This window comes from Perissodus microlepis, chromosome 23, assembly GCF_051167445.1.
Source record: "Perissodus microlepis isolate ML-2025 ecotype Zambia chromosome 23, ASM5116744v1, whole genome shotgun sequence".
Taxonomy (NCBI): domain Eukaryota; kingdom Metazoa; phylum Chordata; class Actinopteri; order Cichliformes; family Cichlidae; genus Perissodus; species Perissodus microlepis.
Window position 1 is genome coordinate 31,428,016 of NC_140482.1, and position 3,801 is coordinate 31,431,816.

At 43.5% G+C, this 3,801-nt stretch overlaps 1 protein-coding gene across 1 annotated transcript; it reads left to right on the top strand.

The window, feature by feature from the left end:
• Positions 1–981: 981 nt before the first annotated feature.
• rxfp3.2b (relaxin family peptide receptor 3.2b) lies at positions 982–3,246 on the top strand. The gene has a single exon (XM_084922545.1). It carries the CDS (start codon positions 1,341–1,343, stop codon positions 2,541–2,543), a length of 1,203 nt encoding a protein of 400 aa, XP_084778671.1. The 5' UTR covers positions 982–1,340; the 3' UTR covers positions 2,544–3,246.
• Positions 3,247–3,801: the final 555 nt, after the last annotated feature.

The window sequence follows — 3,801 nt, forward strand, 5'->3', positions numbered from 1 at the left end:
TTTGACCTCCATTGTAAATTTCAATGACAATTTGAAGCAAAAAGTTCACATCTGAATTCAACTCTCAATGAAACCGGTACTCTCAAATCGTGTGTCAGGATTGGATTTTTTCTTGTTTGTGGAGGACTGGCCAATCAGATACTGTTTATCTGCTTTGTTCTTCATTTGAGGTCTGCCACTTAACCTGTGAACCTGTGTAGTTTAGACCTTTTTATTTAATTATTTTTAATTATTTTTGTTTTCAAGGAGAACTGTTCCTCCCTTTGATCACCCCGGTGCATTTTCTGTGCTTTAGTGATTCATAAGTCAGTGTTAAGTTTCATAACAAAGAAATATTAAAAATCCTCTCAAATGGTCAGCACTACAAATAAATGGAAAAAGTCAGTGTTGAAAGAAAATCTATGTTTTTTTGTTGTTGTTGTTGTTGTTTTTTGTTTTTTTCTGGGGGGGTTTTGCTCAAGACGACTTTTTGAAATTACTTTATGGGAAGCAAAATATAAAGAATTGAGGGGTGGTTTGAGACTTTTGCACAGAACTGTATATGCTGTGTGATTGGCTGATTAGATATCCGCTTCGAGGAGGAGGTGACGAAGTGTCCCTAACAAAGTGGCCGGTAGAATCATAAGTCTGTGATTAACGCGCTTATACGACTTCGGAACTTCTAGGTAGTATTATTTCAGGCTAATATTTCTTAGCTGCTGGCATAATAATAAACGTTACACGGGTACACGTGGTTTCACCGCCTTTAAATTCGCCTTTGATGCTAATCAGAAACATAAAGGTGATGCTGTGTCCTTGATCCTTGTCCTTTAGCTACTCAACAAACGTCCCGAACGATCACGTCAAACACAGCGCCGTGTACAGTCAGTCCGCTCTGTGCATATTTTATGCGTACACTGTCTCCACGCCTCCAAAAGCTCCTGTTCACAGGTGACACTGTACAAACAAGATTATGGATGTGCCACTGTCCTGTCAAAATACATTAAGACTCAGCGCTGACGGACATTCTGGGAGACTTTGATGTGGCTGTAAGAGCGCGGATTCGCTCTGGTCCTATCATCCTCTTGGTGAGGTGGTAGAGAGGCAGAGCTTTGCGCGTTCACGCGAAACCTATAAACGGACGTGGCGCGCGGAGAGCTGTGAGTAGTGTGTGGAGAAATGAGGAGAGAATAACGGCGGCAGAGGATGGCATCTACAGCGCCATGGGAGATAATCTGATGACACATACAACAGAAATGCTGCAAATGCCATCTGCACAAACTTTTTTCTCTGTGTTCTGAAGACACGGCAGCTCTTCAACTTTGCCCTACGAGGTGATATGTGAGAAGGAGAGGCCAACCATGCAGCTGAATGAGTCTGGAGTTCAAACGGTGGCACCCGAGCCATGTCAACAACAAATACTACAGGACGACTACAATGGGAACTGCAGCGAAGGTTCCACCACTAACATGTCACTGCACTGCTGGCTGCAGCTCCTCACCAAGGAATCTATCATGGAAATTCAAGGAGACAGCTCCAGCGTAGTGGTACGTGTGATGATAGCGTGTGTCTACTCTATCGTCTGCGCTCTGGGGCTGGTGGGGAATTCACTGGCTCTGTATCTGTTGCACTCCCGTTACAGGCAGAAGCAGTCGTCCATCAACTGCTTTGTGATGGGGCTGGCTATCACAGATCTACAGTTTGTTTTGACCTTGCCTTTCTGGGCAGTGGACACAGCCCTGGACTTCCGCTGGCCGTTTGGTCGTGTGATGTGCAAACTCATCAGCTCTGTCACCACCATGAACATGTATGCCAGTGTATTCTTCCTCACAGCTATGAGCGTGGCACGTTATTACTCCATCTCCTCCGCACTGAAGATACACAGCCGACGGACAGCAGCTGCCAGAGCCAGGTGGACAAGCCTGTGCATCTGGGCTGTTTCTTTGCTGGCCACTTTGCCTCATGCCATCTACTCCACCAGTGCCCAAGTATCTGATGAGGAGCTTTGCCTGGTGCGCTTCCCAGACTCTGGCAGTTGGGATCCACAGCTCCTTCTGGGTCTATATCAGCTTCAAAAGGTCCTAGTAGGTTTCCTTATTCCTCTAGTTATAATCACCGTCTGCTATCTGCTGCTGCTTCGCTTCATCCTAAGCCGGCGCATTGCAGGTGCAGCGGGCCCAGAGGCAAACCAAAGCCGGCAAAAGCGTCATTCCAAAGTGACTAAATCCATTGTCATCGTAGTTCTCTCCTTCTTTCTCTGCTGGCTTCCTAATCAGGCACTGACACTGTGGGGTGTGCTCATAAAGTTTGACCTTGTGCCCTTCAGCAAAGCTTTCTACAATGCACAGGCCTACGCTTTCCCTCTGACTGTTTGCTTGGCGCACACCAACAGCTGCCTCAACCCTGTGCTCTACTGCCTGATCCGCCGGGAGTTTCGGGCAGGCCTCAAGGAACTTCTCCTGCACGCCACGCCATCTTTCAGGAGCCTGACTCATCTGCTGCGTCGCAAGGCCAAAGTGGCTGAGGCACCACCTGTTTTGGTGCTGGTCCAAATGGATGTCTGACTGGGATGATTGGGGAACTCGAAACATTCCACCTACGGTACTATTGATCTGTTTACCAAGAGGGCATATTTCTCACCTACTCTGTCGATGCAGAAACTCGCATTTCTTTAAAAAAACAAACAAAAAAAAATGCAGAATTATAATGTACTGCACGGTAGGATGTGCCTCACTTCTACTGTGTTTCTCAAGATTTCCTCTGCAACACATATTTCTGTTGTTACAGTTGTTCACTGTTTCAGTCTCCCCGCTTCTGTCGAGCAGTACTGCTCTCGTGCCATGGACATGTATAGCTGTTAATCCAAAGTGAGATTCAAATAGTTGCAGCACTCAGGCGTGATTTTTTTTTTATGCATACCGGTAAATTACTGTGTTTGTGTTTGTTTACTGGTACAAGTGTGTAATTCTTTCATCCGTATAATCAATGGAACAAATGAAATCAAAATAATTAATTTTAAAAAAGCAGGACAGTGATGCTTAGAAGTGTTTGCTTTATTTAAAATATCATAAAAGAAAAGAGCAATTTAATCGCCTGTTGTTGTATCTGTGGAAAAACTAAAGAAATGAGCGGGGGAAAAAAAGAATGTGTACATTTTATTTTTGTAGATGTATGGAGTAAAATAGTAGTGCTTGTTGCATTGTCCTGGAGAAATGACTCATCTCTTGTGAAAAAATAAAAGGCAAATAAAATGTACAAGAACTAAAATCAATTTCCTGAGCTTTTCGGGGTAAGGCAGCATGGCATCAAAGACTTCAGTGTAATGAATGCATAGTTAGTGAGATAAATGGCTCCCTTGTGGAAAGCTTTGAGGATTAGGACTTGAAGTGATCCATTTAAGATTTTATACCCCTGTGCAGCAAATAGTATATGATTCATATTTGAACTGAGCACGTATACTGTGTTGTATGCACACAAGATGAAAAATTTACGATCATTATTTCTCTCTGTCTCACTCTCGCTGACCTTAGACAGCCATGCAAATATACTCAGATGTGTTCTTTTCCGTACTTTATATGTGTCAGACTGAAAATTATAATGAATTATGTCGAATTTCCTCTAAACATCTGCATTATATGGCAAACATTGACTTTAAACCAAAGCATTTTTTCATTAAAAAAAAAAAGGCATCTCATGGTGGACAGACCACCAGTGCCACAAACAGCCTTTTTATCTCTGGTAAATTGAACAGATACATATGTTGACTGGAGCTTCTGTATCCATGACTGTGGTCATAGCATCAGCTTTCATACAAGACAGCTG

Coding starts and splice junctions, on each gene's coding strand:
- rxfp3.2b (XM_084922545.1), top strand. CDS start 1,341: ATGCAGCTGAATGAGTCTGGAGTTCAAACGGTGGCACCCGAGCCATGT.